Source organism: Natator depressus, chromosome 1 (genome assembly GCF_965152275.1).
Source record: "Natator depressus isolate rNatDep1 chromosome 1, rNatDep2.hap1, whole genome shotgun sequence".
Taxonomy (NCBI): domain Eukaryota; kingdom Metazoa; phylum Chordata; order Testudines; family Cheloniidae; genus Natator; species Natator depressus.
In genome coordinates this window covers 8,437,275-8,458,551 of record NC_134234.1, presented here as the reverse complement: position 1 = coordinate 8,458,551, position 21,277 = coordinate 8,437,275, and the positions used below count along the sequence as shown (strand labels likewise).

Here is a 21,277-nt window from a genome sequence, read left to right as displayed (position 1 = left end):
GTACCGAACGTTCCCCTGACTTCCTGATTGTGCCCAGGGTCTAGGGTGATGGTCCCAGGACAAATGTCTGGATGGAGAGAAAAAGTTAATATTAGACACTACATACACAGCTGGAGGCTGGTGTCATGGATGAAGCAGATTGGTCGCTCTTCACACACTGAGAAATGACATTTTTATGATTAAGATAAATGAATTATGAACAATCGACCCTACTAATGTCAGTTCCATATTTTATGGTGCTCCTTTCATCAATAATTCCTACACATCGTGGTGTGGGAAACCTTAATAGGCAGGAAACACGAGTGGATTTTCCCTCATTCTTCCTTAGGCCTTATCTGCACTGCCAAGTATTTTTGCCAAGAGGCAGCATTTGCTGAAGAAATAGTGGAGGTGTAAACACTACAAAGCCGCTTTTGAAGACAGAACTCTTCAGTTTCAGTGACGTAATAAAGGCACCTTAACGAGAGGTGTAAGGGTTTGCAACAATGATTTCTTTTCAAGGCTCTTTGGTCATTGACCAAACTTTCAGAGAAAAAAGTCTGCCAATTTACACATAGGCTTAATGAAATGAAACCCAGACTAGAGAGTCCATGCTGTAGGCAGTTTCCCCATTCACCTAGTTACTGAAAATCTGAGAGTGGGGAAAAAACATCTTTGCTAAGACATGTGCCGGGGGAAACATCCCAGCTAGAACTCTCCTCAGGGAAAAGACTTGGGCATGATTGATAACAGCTCCACAGAAACACCTGCTCATTTACAGTAGTGGCCACAACAAAGACAATGTTCAGATGCCTAAGGAATGGGAGGGAGAATATCCTGCTTTGGAGATGCACTCACTTTTGGTCACCCAGTCGCTATAAAGGATCTAGTAGATAGAAAGGGGATTTCCCAGGCAGGCTGTGAGAATGGGGGAGGCTGGAGTATGTGGATAGACTGAAAAGTCTGGGACTGGTTAGTTTAGAGAAGAGACAATTAAGGGGGAATACGATAGAGGAGAACAAAATAAAGAATGGAACTGATTACATTGCTGTGGACAAGCAGAGAACAGCTCCCAGCCAGTAATAGCTATCTACAGATACCCTTCGAAAGGGCCAATTCCCCAAAGATAAGGCAAATTATCGGCAAAACTGATTGGGAGGAAAAATGGGAATGAAAAATGGAAGTTCTTTAAGAAGAGTTTATGAGAGAGCTAAAAAGCCATGATTCCACAATCAAGAAAGGGAGAACTTTGCTTAAAAACCCAGTTCAGTTGCAAAGTGAAGGCAGCAATTGAAGCGGGGGGGTGGGGGGGAAGCAATATATAACACATGGGGAAAAGGGAAAATAGATAGCTAGCAATAGAAATTGGAAGTTGTGAAAATAGATACAGTATGTTACAGACATCAGGGGGAAATCCATGCTTTGCAGGGCTAAGGATAACAAAAAGGAAGTTATTAATTATCTTAAGAAGAAAAGAAACCCTAGAAAATGTATAGGCCAATTCCTAGAGGGAGAAAGGAAACTTGTAAATGTTGGAGAAAAGGGAGATGTGTTCAAGAATTAGTTTTGTTCTGCATTTGGAAAGGAGCAGTATCAGGTACTCAGATCACACACGGTCATGAAACACTTTCCAGTCCATTAGCAGTCAAGGAGGATGTTAAACAGCATCTACAGTAGAACCTCAGAGTTACAAAAACCAGATTTACGAGCTGACCGATCACCAAACATCTCATTCCGAATCAGAAGTAGGCAGTCGGGCAGCAACAGACTCCCCCCCCCACCCCCAAAGGAAATAAAAGACAGTTCTGCATTAAACCTAAACTGTTAAAAAATAAAAGGAAAGTTTTCAAAAGAAGATTTGACAAGATTAAGAAACAATGGAAAATCTGATTTTGGATAATTTAAAAAAAAATCTAGCATGATCTAATTGTCCCTTCTGATTTTAAACCTATGAATCTATCAATAAAGAAAGTAGGTCAAGCATTTATATTTACTCTGGCTCATAACACAGGAACAAGGGAACATTCAATTACATTGAAAGTCTGAATATATAACATTGAGAAAGGAAAATTGTTTACTTAATCCATATTTGGCCAGTGGAACTCCTTGCCACAGACATTGTTGGAGCAAAGAGCATAGCTGAATGGGATTCACAAATGGATTGGGCATTGTAGGTGGTGCTGGTGACACCATGGTTAGTTAACCCTGTCTGACACATTCAATTAGGAGACCTCATTTTCAGTTGGTTATAGGTTTGCCAAATTTTAACCGTTTGGACTGAAATATCTCACAATGGGTTTCTGCTTCTAGCTGAATTGTTTTTGAAAGTTTCAGGCATAACAGTTCAGCCAACTTCTCAAATGAAGCCAGGAGAAAAGAGGTCTTGCCCATGCTGAAAAATTCAAATAATTCTTCCAGTGAGGAGCCCTAGCCCCTCCATGCTTTCCATCACAAAGTCAGGTGAGAGCCACCCCTTTTAACAGCCAGAGGCCTGAAATGCAAGAGGAGGAGGTGACAGTCCCTGTGCATTAACTCACACACAGCTGGCTCCTGAGGTCTTTACTCAATTCTTACTCCAAGGGGAGTTTTGCTTCTGTGGGGCCGGAGAACGTATGGGCCACGGCCTCAGAATTTGGCCTTGTTATCAACATCTACTAAAACCCTTCATTCTGAAGCATCCTGTGTGCCACTGAAATGCAGCCACCTCGGGGCTGGAGCCCATCAGCCAGGGGCAGAGAAAAGGGGACACTTTGGTCAGTGATATTGGAGCAAACTCATCCCCTGTGGCAAGGGCCCCAGCTTGGTTAATGGTTGTGCAGAACAGAAAGGACCACAGACCTATTCTCTATCCCATCATACCCACGTTGCACTCGGTTTGTCGAGCAGTTGAGCTCCTCAGCAAGAGACGGGTACCTGTGAATGCTGAGCCAGACGTGTCTTCCCTGGGAACCCCCTGCAGGCAGCCGTGTTCCACACTTCTCTCACCCCAGCATCTGCAGCAGCATCCTACGCCGAGAGCCGACCAGGGGTGTGCACCATTTATAATCTAGCTGTGCACACTCCCAGGGGGTTCACTCAGCCTCTAGGGGAGAAGCGGCATCTGGATGCAAATAGGCTGGAAACCATAGACACTCTAGCCAATGTCTCTCTTTCAATGTCTGTGCTTCTGTGTTCTTTATCCAGGTTTAAAAGTAAACAATAATTAAGGGACTTTCCCAAAGGGAGATGAGAACTCTTGGGCTCTCCACTGAGTCAGAGAGGAATTGGCTGCTCTGTGTATTTGTGTATATTTAAAAAGTAGAGTTGATTAGGAAGAAAACTAGGGATAATGGGCAGCTCTCCAGAAGTTCTGATACCCTGTAAATGCCCAGTATTAATGGGTAGATAGTAGACAGAGAGATCTGGAGAAAGGTGACTATATGACTATAACAAGGTTTAAAAGAGAACTGGAACTATCACAGGGTTTAAAAGAGACCTGGATAAATTCATGGAGGTTAAGTCCATTTATGGCTATTAGCCAGGATGGGTAAGGAATGGTGTCCTTAGCCTCTGTTTGTCAGAGGCGGGTGATGGATGGCAGGAGACAAATCACTTGATCATTACCTGTTAGGTTCACTCACTCCAGGGCATTGGCCACTGTCGGTAGACAGGATACTGGGCTGGATGGACCTTTGGTCTGACCCAGTATGGCCATTCTTATGTTCTTAAGGTAAGTGAGGAGAGAAACGAACACTTTCTGCAGGCACACAACTATCGCTAAGGCATCAGAAATCAGTAATTCTCATCAGTAACTGTCATCATACAGTGTAACACCTTTCATTGAAGGATCTTCAAAACACCAAGTAAAGGAAAGTCACTATGAACATATCCTCATTATACTGATAGGTAAACTGAGGCAAAGGGAGACGTGACTTGGGGAAGGTCACACAGAGAATGACAGACAGAACCCAGGAGTCATGACTTCCCTGCTCTAACTATGGTCTCTCCATAAGTAACTGAGCGCTCGACAAGAAGGAAATGAACTGACAGTCTAGCAGGACTTGTTCTTTAGGTGAGTGTGACGGAATTGCCCAGGATGCAACCTGGAAAGGGCATATCACCGAGCCCTCTGGCATACCAACCTGGGCTCCCTTTCACACTTTGAGGATGTGACAAGCTGCAATCCTCTCCAGGTTTGGACTCCTACAGCCAGACACATCTCCACCCAGCTGCAGTTACATGAATGTTTTCACGAGGCACTCATGAACCAACTATAGAGAGGCAAAAGCCAATTCCCCGCCTGCCCGCCCCCACCCCCAGAGCTCCCCAGGCGAGGAACCTAGAGCTGTACTGTCTTACCCTGGTCAGAAGCCCAGAGACTGTAAGTTTATTACCCAGTCCACCCCTCCCTCAATGTGGAGAGGACAATACACTAGCCCCTGTTCCTGAGCAGGTTTTCCTTTTGCATTTAAAACAACACACTGTTTTAGAGAAAAAAAAAAATATAAAACCGAGTTATTAACTACAGAAGGATAGATTTTAAGTGACTATAAGTAACAAGTGTACGGATCAAAGACGATGACCTAAGAAATAAAGGAACATGACAATCTGAGGTCTATAAACTTGACAGGATTTGAATCACGCAGTGTGTCACTCTGATGGTACAAACAGTCCACCTGTCCTCCATGCACAGGCTAGAAATGCCTTCAGCCTGGGACCAAATCCCCAGTTCTGTCCTTCTTCGTAAGGTTTTTCCAGGTGTTGAGTTATGCGGGGGAGTGAGGCCAAGCGATTTTCTTACTTCCACCTTTTATGGCTTCTGTCATTTGGAGGGACCTTCATTTTTCCAAGAAGAAGCCCCCAGCACAATTACCAGAAACGCACAGGCACAAATGGAGTCCAGTGTCACATGAGCTGCTCATATGCCCTCACATGATTTCAGAATTTTTGGCACAAAAATGAGACATGCATACAAATAGGGTAATCATATTCAGCAAATCATAACTTTTTCACTGATACCATTGATACCTGTTCCTTTGGGGGCCCAGAATGTCACACCTCCCCCCTTAGTTTACTGCAGAAGTGTTAGTCACTGACTAGGTTGGAGGGAGTGTGCCCAATGCCTTCTTAAGGTTTGGAACATACAATGCCCAAGTGTTGCAAACCTTGGAGTGTGATGCACATGCGTTTTTACAAAGCTCTGTGTGTCTTCTATTTGTCCCTAGAAAACCTGTCTTTGTAAATGTGCAGGATTATCAACCATTGTGTTTTTCCAACTGGTGATAACTCAATACAGATAGTCATCAATGCCATGCAGTTGTTTGTTTCAGTTTCCCCTTCCACACAGGAGACCAGGTTTATTATGGTTTCCCTGCCGTAACAAGCTTTGAGCCTGTTTAGAGGTGTTAGCTGAGAAGCAGTATTCCCGTACGGCTTCTTTTTTATTACATGTAGCATGCTGTAACTTTTGATAGGATTTACCATCAGTACCAAATTCTTTGTTATAAGATTTACCATTAGGAACAAACATTGCATCATGAGATGTATCAATAACTTCGTATTTGCATACCCTCCGTCCCCCTTCTCTCTATCTGCGAGAGGACAGTTGTGTGACTGCTCCCCTCCGGCAGGTCAGTTACACAGTTCCCTCTCAAAGCCAGAGCCACAGGCTGGGTGGCTGGGAGCACAAATGCTGAATCAGCCATTCTGTCCTGGGCATCGTCCCCCATGTGATCAGTGAGGAGACATTCCTGTACTCCCACTGTTCCTCCCCCATTTTCCTCTTCTGCGCCCCCTCTAGGACACGTACCCCTGTGCTCTCTAGAGTGGGAGCTATCCCCTGTTCATGCGTGAAGGACTCACGGCTAACAGCCTGGACAGATGTCTCAGTGGCAGGCTCCAAACCCCTCTCCCTTTCTCAGGTGGCCTTGCCTCCTGCTGCTTTGTTAAAGGAACCCATAACCACCTCTTCAGTAGTTTCTATGATTCTATCACCCTGCTCTGGACTCCTGTAGTGGGGTGAGCACCCCACTCCAGCCCTGAAGGGGCTAAAACAGCCCTGGGAGAGGGCTGCCCTTGGGAGCCAATAGTAAAAGCAGCCTTGCAGAGGGCTGCGACTGGAAAAAAGGAGTGAAAGCAGCAAACCTCGTTGATTGGGGAAGCAGCCACAGCTGTGGCCAGCTCAATCAGGGCCCAGCTGGCCCTTAGAAGAGGGCTGTGGGCTGGGAGGAGACCCTCTCTCTCCAGCCTGGAGGGAGAAGGACCTGGCTACCTGAGAGAAAGGGTACCTGAGGCAGAGTAGAGCTGGGGAAAGGCAAAAGGAGCTGGGGAGCTCCAGCCTGGCAACTCCCCAGGCTGCAGGCCTTGAGCAAGGCCTATGGAGGTATTGGGGCTGCAGAGGGGCAGCCCAGGAATAGGCAGAGGCAGCTGGTCCCAACCTCCTTGCTAATGATGAGCGGCCTTTACGAACTGCAGTTTGCACCAGTGAGAGGGGGCTAGATGATGACTGGCAGTAGCCACTGAGGCAAGGTGGGGATAGAGGGTTGGGGGGTTCCCCTGGGAGGGGAAACCCAGAAAAAGGGGGTACTGCTGGGGGAAGCACCTTGATGTTAAATGGCACAGGGGTCCAGGAGGTACATGGTGCCTGAGGCAGGTGAGACACTGGCCAGAAGGAGGCACGCCGGAGCTGCAAAGAGCTAATTCCCAGGATGACCAGCACGAGGTGCCGCACCAGTGAATCTTTGCTTCACTACAGCTCCCCTCTGGAACACATCTCCCTGTGCTCCCTAGCATTGGGTTTGCCCCTTGTTTAGCTTTGACACTGACATTTTTTCCCTTAGGCAATGCTGTCCTTAGCTACAGAGCAGGAGCTGGTCTCAACCACCCCCACCCCTGGAAACATGCAGCTTCCCTCTCTTGTAGAGGAATCAAGGAGACCTCTCATTCTTTGAGCAGTTCCTGGGACTTTCCTCTTTCCCTCTGAGATCCCAATAGAAAGCACCTTCTTGCTGAAGGTGGACACTCTAACAGCCTGAGCTACATGGAAGAAATCATTGCCAATTAGCTTATCAATAGGATTATCGTCTCCTACCCCCACTGATAGTACAACTTCCAAACCTTCGGTTTCTATGTGCACTTTAGCCAAAGGCAAAAGGATTTTGTAAGAACAAAATAATAAAAGTTCTGCCATCTGTCCTGTCAGTATGTCTCCTTGTTGCAGTATACCTCTCCTAACCACTGAAATTTCTGCCCCTGTATCTTCCCACTCAAGGTGTTCCCTGCTATTAATGCTGACAGCCTTTAAGTGCTTCATGCCTAGTTCAGCAGAGGCTAATTTTACAAACCTTATGATAAATGACACGTGCCCAAGGGGCTTCTCTGCTCAGAATCGCAGCATTCACATGGGCTATCCTGCTTTCTTTGAGCACAGGGCATTTATTCCTCAGGTGATCAGTGAAATTACAATGATAGGACCTCCTGGACTCTTTCCTTTTCACAGGAGATTAGGGTTGGGAATTAGAAGAATGGGGTAAAATGGGACCATACTTCCCATCAAGTGTAAACCCCTCTGTCTGTGGTTTATTCACAATAATTGCTTGTCTTCTCAAAATCATCAGCTAGAGAAGCCATCTCATCCACAGTTTTCACCTTTTCGTCCCACAGACACTGTTTCACATCATCTTTACCTGTGTTTAAAAAGTGTCCTGAGAAACAAGTTCAAACATTCCTTCAAAGCTTGTAAAACCTGTGCCCCTTACCCACTTTCCCATCTAGCCCGGGGCAGTAGCCTGACCATTGTAAGTTTATTTTCCACTCCATCCCTCCCTCAATGTGGAGAGGACAATGCACCAGCCCCCATTCCTGAGCAGATTTCCCTTTACACTTCAAACAACAACTATTTTAGGTAAAAAATATTAAAATGATTTATTTACTGCAGAAAGTGATTGTAACTAAGAAGTGTACAGCTCAAAGTAGATAAGCTAAAAAATAAAGCAAAATCGCAATCTCAGTACTATAAATTAGACAGGGTTTGAATCAAGCAGTATCTCACCCTGATGGGACAATCTTCCCTACACAGGCCAGGATTTCTCCTTTCCAGTCTGGGACCACCTCCCCAGTCAAAATCTTTTCCCTCCAGACGTGTCTTGTGGTGTTTAATTGCGGGGGGAGTTGGCTAAGTGATGATGTCACTTCCCCGTTTTATAGCTTCTGCCATGTTCAGGGAACTTCATTGTTCCAAACAAAGCCCCCAGCACTGTCAGTGGGAAAGTAGAGGCACAAGATGGAGTCCAGTGTCACATGACCTGGTCACATGTCCTTGCATCCTTCAGTGAGTCATCACACGGGACCATTACCCACATTCTGGCCAGACATCTACAGGAAAGTCCACCAGGTGGGGAGAAGTTTCTTCCATGGCCCATTGTGTGCTCATTGATGGGCCATCAACTTGAATAGTCCTTTCATAATGTGCTGGCTCGACTAGTTGTAAACTACCATGTGGGAGTTACCACAGGAGGAATCACATTTGAAATACAGGTACATAGTAGATATTCATATTTGCATGCAAATAGGATAATCATATTCAGCAAACCATTGCTTTTCCACTGACACCTCACATGACATAGTTTGTACAAGATTTGGGGCAACAATATAACAGTGGAGAATATGGGGGTTCCAGGGTGTTGCTTTGGGGTACAACATGTCACAGCAACATATCTATCAAATTAGAGCTCTCTAAGGTCTACTTTTTTGTGTTTCAATATAAGCCATACATCCATCTCCTGAAAAAGACAACATTCTGTTCTGTACTACAGGAGAAAAGCAAGCCATCATTCAGAGCAAAGGAAACGGAAGAGTGTTTTCCCAGTTACCCATCACATGTGCAGTATGTGACCCCCTGAAAATGTCCAATTCACTTTCATTGTTCAGCGAGTGTCTCCTGCACTTTCTGTTTCTCAGACCTCAGCCTCACACACATTACTGGAGAAACAGACCTTTTGCCACAGTATCTGGGGAGCTGTTCGTCCCATCAGGCATCATCATTATTTTCATGGCAAATCCCAAAGGAACGTAGCCTCCTTGCAAACCGAGTGCTGCCCCGATTAATCTCTGGAAGGTGTTTAAGGGGATCAGGTTGTATATTCACGCAGTGGCAGGTCTGTTGTGCCACCTAAATGTTTGGCACCCAGGTGACCACTGGCCATATCGTGATATTCCTTGGTATGCCCACTTCAGAATATGCTGGTCTTTCACTCTAGCTCTGTGTCCCCAGCAAGAAAGCTGCCAAGACTGGCACAGCGCTGATGGGCGTGGTTGTGGGTTCAAGAATTCCTCACGCCTGTTCTTCTGCTGCTGATCTTGATATGGAGCAGCTGCTGGAGACTGTGAGCTCTGAAAACATCAGCCTGGAGTTCCTCAGCCCCCCACATTTTCCTTCCATCCACTGGAGCTGGGGTACCCATTGTTCTATAGATCTCTAGCTTTGTAGCAAGCCTGCGGCCATGACATCCCCACAAATGCTGCACTGTAAGAGCGCAGCCCCCACATCTTTCTAGCAGCATCCAGCCCTATCTAAGAAGCTGCCTTCTGCCCAGCAATCCCTCTAGACAGGTTAATACTGAGCTGGTTGCAGTTTGCAGTTGCAGGCTGCTTGATGGTAATGATGAGGGACTTAGGGTTATGTGGATTATTAACCAGGCTAATGCGCACTGCTTCATGCCCAGCCAGATCAGTGCTCAGCCGCAGCAGCTCACAGTGCTACACCTGCTATTTCCACTGAAGTGGATGGAATTACAGAGCCTTGAGTGTTTGTAACTGGTACCTAGGGCGGGATGCGCATTAGAAGTGGCAGAGAGAGGGAGGCATGTGTGTGTGTGAGGAGTTAGAAAGGAAAGGGAGACAAAAGGCACCAAAATTCATGGATAGAGAGAGTGAGATGGGACAAAATCCACGAGAACAGGGACTCCCTGCCTCTTTCATTCTGCTGAGCACTTTCCAAGGGAGAGACTGTCAGGGGTCCCCCACACACTCTGAACTCTGGGGTACAGATGTGGGGACCCACATGAAAGACCCCCTAAGCTTATATTCTACCATTTTAGGTTAAAACTTCCCCAAGGCACAAATTCCTGTCCTTGTCCTTGGACGGTATTGCTGCCACCATCGAGTGATTTTATCAAAAACTCAGGGAAGGATCACTTGGAATCCCTATTCCCCCAAAATATCCCCCCAAGCCCCTTCACCCCCTTTCCTGGGGAGGCTTGAGAATAATAGACCAACTAATTGCCTTAGCAATGTGTGCACAGACTAGACCCTTTGTCTTCAGGACACTGAAATTTATCAGGTTTTTAAAAGAAGAACTTTATTATAAAGAAAAAAGTAAAAGAATTACACCTGCAAAATCCAGATGGAAGGTAACTTTACAGGGTAATAAAAAGATTTCAAAGAAAGAGGATTCCCCTCTAGCTTCATCTTCACAGTTACAAAAACAGGAATCCAACTACCTCGGTAGCACAGAAGATTTCTCAGTTGAAATCCTGGACGATCCCCCACTTGAAACACCGACAGACCCTGGTCGTCAGTGGGCGGGATCGAACTTTGGACCTTTGGAGCTTAGTACATGAGCCTCTACCACATGAGGTAAAAGCCAACTGCCTATTAGTTAAGGCTGTCAAGCAGACTCATTTTATCTCTCTCTTTAAGTGGTCTCAGTGCCACTAGATGGGACAGAACACCACACCCAGGAGGCGTGTGGGTTATACAGAGAGCTGCATGCCAAGCACCAGGGCCCTGAGACTAGACTTGGCTTGGCTCCCCCAGACTCTCCAATTCCTTCAACACACCTTCCCAGAGCCGTTCCCCCCACCTCCCCCCCGCCTTGGGCAAACTCTGTTTTCAGTTTCTCTCTTTCAGGGCACAGGATCGTTAAAGCAAACAATCCAGGCCTTCCAAAAGGGGTTGCTAAACCAATTCCTCTACTTTACACAGCACAAGAGATACCCAGATCCAGTTAAACACAATATAACACCGGCACACCTTTCCCACCTCAGTGTCCTCACTGCCCTGGAGCATTCTTTGGGATTTCGTCAGAGCCCTCTAAGGTGTCCAGAGGCCACCTCCTGGCTTCTGCTCCATCTGTTGTCTGTCTCTCTGCTGCAGCCATAGCTCTGAAACCAGAGAGTCCCCTCTGCCGCCATTGTGCCTCTCTCCTGCCCCAGCTTCTTCTGACTCATCCAATCTCTGTGTTGGTAAAGGGCTAGACCAATATTGCCTTTCTCTGGTTCCTCTTCTGAGGAGGTTCCATTCCTTCCAAGCCCACCCCTCAGTAGAGAAGCTGGAGAAAATGGATTTTGTCTAAAATGCAGTTACTCCTTTCTTCTGTCCGCCCAAGCCTGCTGCCTCTGAACACAAGGAGCATGAGCGAAGAGTACAGTAAAAGCCCCAAGACATAAGGATACAGATGGTTCCTACGATCAAATGTGAGTAAATAGGTGTGACATGGTCAGAAAGGGTTATGCAACTAGCACACTAACTGACCAAAATTCAACCTTTAAAGACATATTAGAGAAGTACATAAATGGTCATTACGGCCATTTCTCATAAATAGCAACATCACCATGGGAAATGGACTTGAGCTTTGAAATGCAAACCTGTACTGTTAGAGAATTAGAGGTGTCAGGGTTCCCTCCCCACTCTGAACTCTGGGGTACAGATGCGGGGATCCGCATGAAAGACCCCCTAAGCTTATTTCTACCAGCTTAGGTTAAAAACTTCCCCAAGGCACATTTTCTTCCTTGCCCTTGGTATCGCTGCCACCACCAAGTGATTTAAACAAACTTTCATGGAGGGCTACTTGGAGCCATATCTCCCGCAAAATATCCCCCCAAACTCCTACACGCCCTTTCCTGGGGAGGCTTGAGAATAATATCCTAACCAATTGGTTACAAACCGAGCACAGACCCAAACCCCTGGGTCTTTAGGACACTGAAAATCAATCAGGTTCTTAAAAGAAGACTTTTATTTTTTAAAAAAGGTAAAAGAATCACCTTGGTAAAATCAGGATGGAAGGTAACTTTACAGGGTAAGAAAAGATTTAAAACACAGAGGAATTCCCTCTAGGCAACTTTAAAGTTACAAAAACAGGAATAAACCTCCCTCTAGCACAGGGAAAAGTCACAAGCAAAAACAAATGATAACCTAATGCACCTCACCTTGCTTACTTACACTTTTTGTGGTATGAAAGACTTGTTTCAGGATGGTCTGCAGGAGAAGGAGTTTTCTGCCTGGCCCCTCTCAGTCCCGGGAGAGAGCACACAAACAAAGAGCCCAAACAAAGCCTCCCACCCTTCCAGATTTGAAAGTATCTTCTTTCCCCATTGCTCCTTTTGGTCAGGTGCCAACCAGGTTACTTGAGCTTCTTAACCCCTTACAAGTAAAGGAGGGATTCTAGGCTACCCTTAGCTATATGGTTATGACAAGAGGTAATCCTAATTGTATGTGTTTATTTATATCTTGTTAGATGTTAACCATGTAAACAGATGGATCCTGTCTGTTGGTATATCTGTTGATTCAAAGATCAAAAGAAAATAGTAACATTGAAATTAAACTTGGGTGTAATAATTTCATTGTCTAGATTTCTATTTGATGTTTGTAGTGATCTACCGATGCATGCTTAACGGATAATTACTTTATGCTGATGAATGGAAGCGTTACCAGTGTATTCACAGGAAATAGGTAATTCTATTTCAAAGCAACAATTCTTCATTATCATAGCCTGCAAATGGTCCTTAAAAGAATACTTGGGTCCTGATCCTGTCATCTCAAATCCGCTTCAGCTTCGTCAGGAGAAGCTCAAGTCACAAGACTGAGGTCTGCAGCTCCATTCTGGATCACCCTGATCCTGAACATTGGGCTGCAAGCGAAGGGTTAATTCTGAAAGAACTCTTTGCAACTCTAAAGCTCACCATCTCGACCATGAAACTGACTTAAGAATTCTATTCATATCTCTATGTACAATGATGTCCAGTTACTGCAGGGCGGAGGGAGGCATTGGGTCATTAACTGGGGCCGCTTCCTACCCGCACACAGGCTCCTTGTCAGGCTGCAGCAGCTCCCGTCCCATCCCCAGAGCAGAGGGAGCCCATCTGGGGGCGCTGGGGGCACTGGGTGGGAGGAGGAGATTGTGATGGGATGTACCTCTGGGAGAAGCCTGGAAGCTGTTGGAACCGCTGTGCCCCCAAACCATTCAGCTGGGTTGGCCTCTTCCCCTGCTCTGCTGGTGACACACAGCCAGCCCCTCCGGGCCCTGTTCTCACCCAACACGACAGCAGGTGTTGCCACACACTCAGCTAAGTTACCTGAGTGCTTTACCTAAGCTACTCAGCTACTTCAGCCAATATCCCAGCTCCCCAGCCTTGCACCCCTCCTGGAGCATAGACTCAGAATTACACCGTCTTGCACAACACAGAGATTTGTATGGTGCAAGCTCATTAATTAGCCTCTCCCCCCTCGATAGGGGAAGATATGCACCAGTCTTTGCTAATGGAGCTAAGAGTCCCAAACACTTCACTCAAAAACACACTAGTTAAGATGAAACATTAATCAGGTTTATTAACTATAGAAGGATAGGTGATAAGTGATTATAAGTGATAAAGAAAAAGATCAAAGCAGGTTACTCAGGAATTGAAACAAACTTGCAGCGTAAGACTTGTACATGCTTGATAGGATTTGAATCAGCAATATCTCACCCTGACTGATGATACAAGCAGGCTTGCAGATTCCTGAGGAACAGGCTGTACCTGCTTTGAAGCCTGGGTTCCCCTCCCCGATTCAAACTCCTTTGCCTTCCTGAGCTTCTTGCAGGTGTTGAGTTGTGGGGGAGTGAAGAGAAGAGATGATTTCACTCCCCACCTTTTATAATTTCTTCCAGTTTTCTAGAAAGTCTGTGTATGTGACGTGGGGGGTCCGCCCCCATTGGCCAAACATTCTCCGTTGTCTCCGTACTCCCTCCGCGGAGGCTTTCTTATACAGAGTTCCTGTGCTAGTGGATTCTTCCCTTAATAAGTGTTTACGACAGCAATTAACACTGTCTGGCTACTCTTTTGACATACCTGAAAGGTTTGTTTTGGGTGTTTCCAGCCTCATACGACACTTTAGTAACTCACACGTAGCAAAATTTCATAGCTTCTCATAAAATACAACCCAAGGAGATATCAATGTTGAGCAGATTAAGACTTTTAGAATGATACCTCACAGGGCATACTTTGTACAAAACATACCATAGTTACATCACCATCGTAAATATGGGGTGCTATAGGGTGCAGAGTATCACAGGGACGATCCAGAGAGTGACAGGGGTGGGGAGGAGAGCAGCAAGTGAGGGGCGTGGCCTTGAGGGGAAGAGGCAGAGCAGGGCTGGAACCTGGGGGAAGATGAATGGCAGAGGGGTGGGTCCTCAGGGTTCCAGTTACCAGCAATTAGAAAGGTGGCAACCCTATGAGTTTTACACACAGATGGATTCCCCTGTTTGTCACCCTGACACAGCACAGTAAGGTCAGGGAAAGGTTTAATGTCTCTTTGACTGGCCAGTCAGTGATTCAGGGAAGAGGGCCCAGCACCATGTCACCAGCCAGCTCTGCATGGAGCGCTGTCTGAGAACCAGAGCACCAGGAGAAAATTTTAGGTCCCTTTCTGAGTAAAGAGCTGGAGCAACCTATCCCGAATCTGTTGGCTCCTCACCCCATAGATGATGGGGTTTAACATGGGGGGCACCAGGAGATACACGTTGTTCATGAAAACGTGGAAATGCAGGGCCATATTGTGCCCAAACCGTTCCGTGAGGGCAGAGAAGAGACGTGGGGTATAAGAGGCTAAGATGACACAGAGGTGGGAGCCGCAGGTCCCAAAAGTCTTGAGGCGGGCGTCCTTTGTTGGGAGGCTGAAGATGGCCCTGAGGATCTGGGTATAGGACACAGCGATAAAAAACACATCCAGACCGGTCACCAAGAATGCCACAGAGAGGCTGTAGTAACTACTGATGCGGATGTCGGTGCAGGCCAGCTTCACCACAGCTATGTGCTTGCAGTATGTGTAGGGAATGATGTTGGTTCTGCAATATGGCCACCTCCTCACCAGGAAGGGATGGGGCAGTATGAGCATGATGCCACGCAGCACCACGGCCAGGCCAATTTTGACCACCACAGGGTTTGTCAGAGTGGTGGAATGTCTCAGGGGATCACAGATGGCCACGTAGCGATCAAAAGCCATGGCCACGACTATCCCAGACTGCATCACAGAGAAGCTGAGAAGGAAGAACATCTGAGTGAGGCAGGCGCTGAAATTGATCTCCCTGGAATTGAACCAGAAGATGCTCAGCATTTTGGGTAGGACGGCCGTAGACAGGACCAGGTCGGTGACGACCAGCATGCAGAGGAAATAGTACATGGGCCCATGGAGGCCTGGCTCCCTCTTCACGATGAACAGGATGGTGAAGTTCCCCAAGATGACTATGGCATAGATCACACAGAAGGGGATGGAGATCCAGACGTGGGTTGCCTCCAGGCTAGGAATACCCAGCAGGATGAAGGTGGAGGGGTTGGTGAAGTTGGTTGAGTTGGAATCTGACATGGAGTACGAGAGAAGGTGTCCAACGCTGAGGCACAACGGTGTTTCCTGCATGTACCGAACATTCCCCTGACTTCCTGTATGTGCCCAGGGTCTAGGGTGATGGTCGCAGGACAAATGCCTGGATGGAGAGAAAATGTTAATATTAGACACTACATACACAGCTGGAGGCTGGTGTCATGTATTAAGTAGGTTGGTCGCTCTTCACACACTGAGAAATGACATTTTAATGGTTAAGATAATTGAATTATGAACAATTGACCCTACTAATGTCAGTTCCATATTTTATGGTGCTCCTTTCGTCAATAATTCCTACACATCGTAGTGTGGGAAACTTAATAGGCACCAGTAGGAAACACGAGTAGATACTGGTTTTCCCTCATTGTTCCTTAGGCCTTATCTGCACTGCCAAGTTTTTTTGCCAAAAGGCAGCCTTTGGTGAAGAAATAGTGGAGGTTTAAACACTAGAAATCCACTTTTAAAGACAGAACTCCTCAGTTTCAGTGACGTAATAAAGGCACCTTAATGACCGGTGTAAGGGTTTGCAACAATGATTTCTTTTCAAGGCTTTTTGGTCATTGACCAAACTTTCAGCAAAAAAAATCTGCAGATTTACACATCGGCTCAATACAATGACCCCAGGCTACAGAGTCCATGCTGTAGGGAGTTTCCCATTCACCTAGTTACTGAAAATCTGAGAGTGGGAAAAAAACACCTTTGCCAAGACATGTGCCGGGGGAAACATCCCAACTAGAATACACCTCAGGGAAAAGACTTGGGCATCATTGATAGCAGCTCCACGGAAACACCTGCTCATTTGCGGTAGTGGCCAAAACAAGACAATGTTCAGATGCGTAAAGAATGGGATGGAGAATATCCTGCTTTGGAGATGCACTCAGTTTTGGTCACCCAGTCTCTATAAAGGATATAGCAGATAGAAAGGGGACAAAATAAAGAAAGGAACTGATTACACTGATATGGACAAACAGAGAACAGCTCCCAGCCAGTAATAGTTATCTACAGATACCCTTCAAAAGGGCCAATTCCCCAAAGATGGGGCAAATTATCAGCAAAACTGATTGTGAGAAAAAATTTAGACAGAAAAAGGAGAACGAAAAATGGAAGTTCTTTAAGAAGAGTTTATGAGAGAGCTAAAAAGCCATGATTCCACAATCAAGAAAGTGGAGAACTTTGGTTGAAAACCCAGTTCAGTTGCAAAGGGAAGGCAGCAACTGAGGGGGGGAAGCAATATATAACAAATGCGGAAAAGGGAAAATAGATAGTAAGCAATACAAATTGGAAGATATGAAAATTGATACAGGATGTTTTAGACATAAGGGGAAATCCATGTTTTGCAGGGCTAAGGATAACAAAAAGGGGTATATTAATTATATTAAGAAGAAAAGAAACCCTAGAAAATGTATAGGCCAATTCCGAGAGGAAGAAAGGACACTTCCTAATGTTGGAGAAAAGGGAGATGTGTTCAAGAAATAGTTTTGTTCTGCATTTGGAAAGGAGCAGTATCAGGTACTCAGATCACACACGGTCATGAAAAACTTTCCAGTCCATTAGCAGTCAAGGAGGATGTTAAACAGCATCTACAGTAGAACCTCAGAGTTACAAAAACCAGAGTTACCAACTGACCAATCACCAAACATCTCATTCCGAATCAGAAGTAGGCAGTCGGGCAGCAACAGACCCACCCCCACCCCTTACCCCTCAAAGGAAATAAAGGACAGTTCTGCATTAAACCTAAACTATTAAAAAATAAAAGGAAAGATTTTTTTAAAAGATTTGACAAGTTTAAGAAACAATGGAAAAGCTGATCTGGGATAAGTTAAAAAAAATCTAGGAGTCTAATTAATGCCAGTCAACAATATGGTTTTATGGAAACAGGTCTTGTCAAATAAATATGGTTTCATCCTTTCAGGAGAGTACACGTTTGGTTGATCAAGGGAACCAAACAGATGCAACAGACTTTGATTTCTCTGAGGCATTTGATTTAGTCAGGGAAAACATTCAGTTAAAAAAATGAACAATATACAATGTCAGTAGAGCACATGTTAAATGGAGTAAAAACGAGCTCACTGACAGATCTCAGAAAGCAGTTGTGAATGGGCCATTGCCAGCGAAAGGGGGTGTTTTTCATGAGGTTCTGCAGGGATCAGGTCTAGGCCCGGTGCTATTCAGTATCTTCATCAATCATCTGGAAACAAATAGAAAATGATTGCAGGTAAAATCTACGGACGACCCAAAGATCGGCAGAGTGGTTACAGTGAGGCAGTCAGGGCAGGCATAGTGAGTGATCTGCAGTGTTTGTTGAGTTGGGCCCATGCAAACAAAATGTTTTAATACAGTCAAATGCAAAGTGATCCTCTCGGAACATGGAATGCAGCTCCACAACCATGCTGGGGCACAGTATTAGGGAACGCAGGGATCCTGAAAAAGATTTAGGGGTCATTGTGGACAACCAACTTTATCGTAAGCTCCCATTGCAATGCTGTGGCCAAATCGGCTCATGAGATCCTTGGATGCATAAACGGGCGAGTGGTGAGTTGGAGCAGGGGAAGGGTTTTATCTTTGCACATGGCATTGATGAAACCGACCGTGTCCAATTCTTCAGTCCCCATTTCAAAAAGGATCTTGAAAAACTGGAGAGGGTGCAGAAAAAAACCACAAAAATGTTTGGAGACTGGAGAAAATGCCTGACAGAGAAAGAGATTTAAAGAGCTTCATCTATTTATCTCATCTAAAAAGACAATCAAGCAGAGACTTCCATGGGGAGAAAACCATGGGTACTAACAGGCTCTGTAATCTCATTTAGAAAGGCAGAGGAAGACCCAATGGCTGGAAGCTGAAGCCAGACAAATTCCAATCGGAAATATGGTCCAAATGATTAGCACTGGGGTGATTAATCGTTGGGACAAACTGCAAAGGGAAGTGGTGGATTCTCTAACTCCCCATGTCTGCAGATCCAGACTGGATGCTTTTCTGGAAGATCTGCTTGAGGGTTTGTCTACACTTAAAACACTACTGAGGCACTGCAAAGTGCTTCAGTGTAGACACGACTTACAGGGATGGTCTGTGTACTCCCGTCAGCGAGGATAATTCACCTCCCTGAGAGATGGCAGCGAGGTCAATGGAAGAAGTGTTCCATCGACCTCATGCTGTTTACATCCGGGTTAGGTTGATATAGTGACAGCTCTCAGGGGTGTGGATTCTTTTGCTGTTGCAAAAAAAGCAAATGCAATTTTGGGTTGCATTAACAGAGGCATAGCGTGCAAGTCATGGTAGGTGATTGTACCGCTCTACTCAGCACTGGTTAGGTGCTGTGGGCAATTTTGGTCACTGCTGTCTACAAAGGATGCAGAGAAACTGGAAAGGATCCAGAGTGAGCGACAAAGATGATCCAAGGGATGGCATGCAAACCATGTGCGCAAAGGCTGAAGGAAGTGGGTGTATTTAGTTGAGAAAAGATTACGGAGGGACATGAGAGTGGTCTGCAAGTATTTGAAAGGCTGCCATAAAAAAGATGGAGAAAAATTGTCCTTTTGAGACAAAGGGCAGGACAAAAGGCAATTGGTTCAGAGTGCAGCAGAGCAGATTTAGATTCAATCTCAGGAAAAACTCCTTAACTATAAGAACAGAAGGACAATGGGAACAGTTGCCTAGGCAGGTTGTGGAAGCTCCTTCACTAGAGGTTTTCTAAAGGAGGCTGGAGCCCTCTGTCCTGGATGGTTTAGACACAACAAATCCTACATCTTGGCAGAGGGTTGGACTAGCTGACCCTTGAAGGTCCCCTGTGGCTCTATGATTCTACAATGTAAAATCCTAGTGTCGACCAGGTCTTAGTCAAACACAAGTTTTGGAGCTCAATACAGGGGTAACTTGGGTGAAATTTAATGGCTTTTGTTATACTGGAGGTCAGACAGGATGATCTAATTGTCCCTTCTGATCTTAAACCGTATGAATCTATGGATAAAGAAAGTAGGTCAAGTATTTATATTTACTCTGGCTCATAACACAGGAACAAGGGAACATTCAAGTACATTGAAAGTCTGAATATATAACACTGAGAAAGGAAAATTGTTTACCTAATCCATATTTGGCCTGTGGAACTCCTTGCCACACACATTATTCGAGCAAAGAGCATAGCTGATTGGCATTCACAAATGAATTGGGCATTGTAGGTGATGCTGGTGACACCATGGTTAGTTAACGCTGTCTGACATATTCAATTAGGAAACCTCATTTTCCATTGGCAAAATTTTAACCATTTGGACTGAAATTTCCCACACTGGGTTTCTGCTTCTAGCTGAATTGTTTTTGAAAGTTTCAGACATAACAGTTCAGCCAATTCTCAAATGAAGCCAGGAGAAAAGCGGACTTGCCCATGTTGAAAAATTCAAATAATTATTCCAGTGAGGAGCCCTAGCCCCTCCATGCTTTTCATGACAAAGTCAGGTGAGAGCCACCCCTTTTAACAGCCATAGCCCTGAAATGCAAGAGGAGGAGGTGAGAGTCCCTGTGCGTTAACTCACACACAGCTGGCTCCTGAGGTCTTTACTCAATTCTTACTCCAAGGGGAGTTTTGCTTCTGTGGGGCCGGAGAACGTATGGGCCACGGCCTCAGAATTTGGCCTTGTTATCTACATCTACTAAAACCTTTCATTCTGAAGCATCCCCTGTGCCACTGAAATGCAGCCACCTCGGGGCTGGAGCCCATCAGCCAGGGGCAGAGAAAAGGGGACATTTTGGCCAGTGATATTGGAGCAAACTCATCCCCTGTGGCAAGGGTCCCAGCATGGTTAATGGTTGTGTAGAGCGGAAAGCACCACAGACCTATTCTCTATCCCATCACACCCACGTTGCACTGGGTTTGTCGAGCAGTTGAGCTCCTCAGCAAGAGACGGGTACCTGTGAATGCTGAGCCAGATGTGTCTTCCCTGGGAACCCCCTGCAGGCAGCCGTGTTCCACACCTCTCTCACCCCAGCATCTGCAGCAGCATCCCACGCCGAGAACCGACCAGGGGTGTGCACCATTTATAATCTAGCTGTGCACACTCCCAGAGGGGTTCACTCAGCCTCTAGGGGAGATGCGGCATCTGGATGCAAATAGGCTGGAAACCATAGACACTCTAGCCAATGTCTCTCTTTCAATGTCTGTGCTTCTGTGTTCTTTATCCAGGTTTAGAAGTAAACAGTAATTAAGGGACCTTCCCAAAGGGAGATGAGAACTCTTGGGCTCTCCACTGAGTCAGAGAGGAATTGGCTGCTCTGTGTATTTGTGTATATTTAAAAAGTAGAGTTGATTAGGAAGAAAACTAGGGATAATGGGCAGCTCTCCAGAGGGTCTGATACCCTGTAATTGGCCAGTATTAGTGGGTAGATAGTAGACAGATAGATCTGGAGAAAGGTAACTATATGACTATAACTAGGTTTAAAAGGGAACTGGGACTATAACAGGGTTTAAAAGAAAGCTGGATAAATTCATGGAGGTTAAGTCCATTTATGGCTATTAGCCAGGATGGGTAAGGAATGGTGTCCTTAGCCTCTGTTTGTCAGAGGCGGGTGATGGATGGCAGGAGAGAAATCACTTGATCATTACCTGTTAGGGCACCTGGCATTGGCCACTGTCGGTAGACAGGATACTGGGCTGGATGGACCTTTGGTCTGACCCAGTATGGCCATTCTTATGTTC

General features: G+C 45.7%; 1 protein-coding gene across 1 annotated transcript; it reads right to left on the bottom strand.

Annotated features, from left to right (window-relative positions):
* Positions 1–14,631: 14,631 nt before the first annotated feature.
* Positions 14,632–15,630, bottom strand: LOC141980951 (olfactory receptor 52K1-like). Its single transcript, XM_074942740.1, has one exon. The coding sequence runs from the start codon at positions 15,628–15,630 to the stop codon at positions 14,632–14,634; it is 999 nt and encodes a 332-aa protein (XP_074798841.1).
* Between the last annotated feature and the right edge of the window lie 5,647 nt (positions 15,631–21,277).

Excerpts from the sequence above, each read along its gene's own strand:
- LOC141980951 (XM_074942740.1), bottom strand. The coding sequence starts at position 15,630 with ATGCAGGAAACACCGTTGTGCCTCAGCGTTGGACACCTTCTCTCGTAC.